At 75.7% G+C, this 2,115-nt stretch overlaps 1 protein-coding gene across 1 annotated transcript in view; it reads right to left on the reverse strand.

Moving 5' to 3' along the window:
- Positions 1–119: 119 nt before the first annotated feature.
- The window catches only part of EMIHUDRAFT_241455 (hypothetical protein), a gene marked incomplete at both ends in the record, with an annotated part of 3,538 nt that continues 1,542 nt past the window's right edge, over positions 120–2,115 (reverse strand). Inside the window, one exon of the mRNA XM_005773636.1 lies at positions 120–536. Coding sequence (XP_005773693.1) covers positions 120–536 — 417 coding nt within the window. The remainder of the gene's footprint in view (positions 537–2,115) is intronic.

The following is a 2,115-nucleotide window of genomic DNA, read 5'->3' on the forward strand; positions in this document are numbered from 1 at the left end:
ATCAATTGGGTGTCAGCCTCGCGCGGCCTTTTTTTTCCTGGGTTTAGGGGGGTCACCATGCAAACACAGGCAGGCCCCCCCCCCCCCCCGCGCGCGCGCAAGGTCTTACTCCCACACTCTCACCTGGCCGCTGGCAAGACGAACGCGGCACCCTGATCCACCTCCGCCCGCCGCAACGCGCCCAGCGCAGCGTTGCGCACGGCTTCTGCACCGGGAGGCTGCGCGCCCGCGCCGCCCGCCTCGGCCAGCAGCGTGGCATAGAAAGACGCCTGCGCCTGCGCGTCGACCGCGCCGCTCCAGCCTCCCGCCTCGACGGCGCGCACGAGCTCGACCGCCACGTCGCCCGAGCGGGGCGGCCGCGCGTCAGCGAGGGCGCAGCGCGCGAGCGCGCAGAGCAAGCCGCGGGAGATCGGCCGCAAGCCGAGCACAAGGTGCAGCGCCGCCTGCCGCTGCGCGCGCGGCAGCGCCAGGAATGGCCCAAAGATGGGGGCGCCGCCGTGCCGGCCTCGCGCGCAAAAGAATGGCTCCAGCGCCGGCTGCAACGACTGGAGCAGCTCGCCGCCGCCGCCGCCGCCGCTGCCGAGCCGGCGGAGAGCGTCGATCATCGCGCCGCTGAGCGGCGGCGCAGTGTCGTGCAGCTGCCTATGCGGACGCGTCGCGGACGTGTCCCGAGGCGGTGTCGCGGGCGTGTCGCGGGCGTGTCGTGAAGCTGCCAGAGCAGCTTGGGCAGCGACACCGCCCACGCCGTGAGCAGCCTCGGCGGCGGCGGCGGCGGACCCGCCGCGGCGATCTGCGGCGTGCCGGCGGTGGCGCTGTGGCGGTGGTGGATAGGATCGAGCGGCGGGAGCAGCGCCTCGCAACACAGACTCAGCAGCGGCGCGCGGATGGGCGACGAGGGCGGCGCCTCCTCCCACAGCCGCACCTACCCGAGAGAGCTCGCGCAGATGCGGCCGAGATGCGCCGGGGTGCGGCTCCACACCTCCCTCGCCGCACCAGCGAACCGAGAAGCGCCTCCGCCTCCGCGCCGCAGCCGCAAACGCCGCCGCCGCCCGAGCAGAGCAGCCGCACGGCAAGCGCCGAGGAGAAGGAACGCCGAGCAGGGGAGCGTGGCGCCGCCGCCGCCCCGGCCGCCGCCGCCGCCGCCGCCGCCGCCGCCGCCGCCGCCGCCGCCGCCGCCGCCGCCGCCGCCGCCGCCGCCGCCGCGCGGCCGCTTCTTGGGCGGCGCCTGGGGGAAACGAGGCGGGGTGTGGCGAGATGTTGGCGAGGCGGGAAGGCCCCGCTTCTTTGAGAAGCCGCCGTGTCAGTGCGGGGAGAGGGCGGGGGTAGGGTTCGGGTCTATTGTGAGGTAGGGTAGACGCCGTGTCGCGGCGCGACTCGTCGGCGCCGCCGTAGCGGCCCAGCTCTTCCGCCACGTGAGCCGCGAGCCGAGAGCGGAGCGGCGCCACCGCCCCCCGCCCGACCGCCCCCGTCAATCCCCCCTCCTCCTCCTGCGCCTCCTCCTCGTCCGCCTCCGCGGCGGCGGCGGGCGAGGCACCCGCCTCCTCGGGCGCGATGGCCTCGGCCAGCAGTGCGCAGAGGCTGAGGTTGAGCGAACGCAGCTCCGACCCGCCCGCCGCCGCGCCGCCGGCCGCAGCGAGTGGCGTGTGCGGCGCAACATGCCTAGGAAAGGCAGGTGGACTTCTCCCCGCGCAAGTTTGGGGGGGGGGGGCAAGAGTGGGGCGGGGCGATGCCCCACAGCTCCACATCCCAGAAGTGGCGCAAAACTCCGCGGCATTGCGGCATTGAAAGTGCAAAGCACGGGCAGCGTGGGGAGCGGTCGCGGTGCGCCTCAGCAGAATCGCGCGCAAGGCTGGCGCGAGGCTGGCGCCCGCCGCCGCCGCCGCGGGCAGCCGTAGCAGGCGGCGCAGCAGCGAGAGGAGCGCCGCTGCACACTCGAGGGAGGCGGCGGCTTGCCCCTCCTGCAGCCAGACGCCTGAGTAGGGGGGGCGGACGGGGGGGGGGGGGGGGGGGGGGTTAAGCTTCTCTGCCCAGCCCCAGGCGCACCCCCTCGCAAGAGGCGAGCAGCCGCGAGCCTCTCCAAAGGGGGGGTGGCCACCGCCGCCGCCCGCCGCCGCC

This window comes from Emiliania huxleyi (genome assembly GCF_000372725.1).
Source record: "Emiliania huxleyi CCMP1516 unplaced genomic scaffold EMIHUscaffold_332, whole genome shotgun sequence".
NCBI classification, from domain to species: domain Eukaryota; phylum Haptophyta; order Isochrysidales; family Noelaerhabdaceae; genus Emiliania; species Emiliania huxleyi.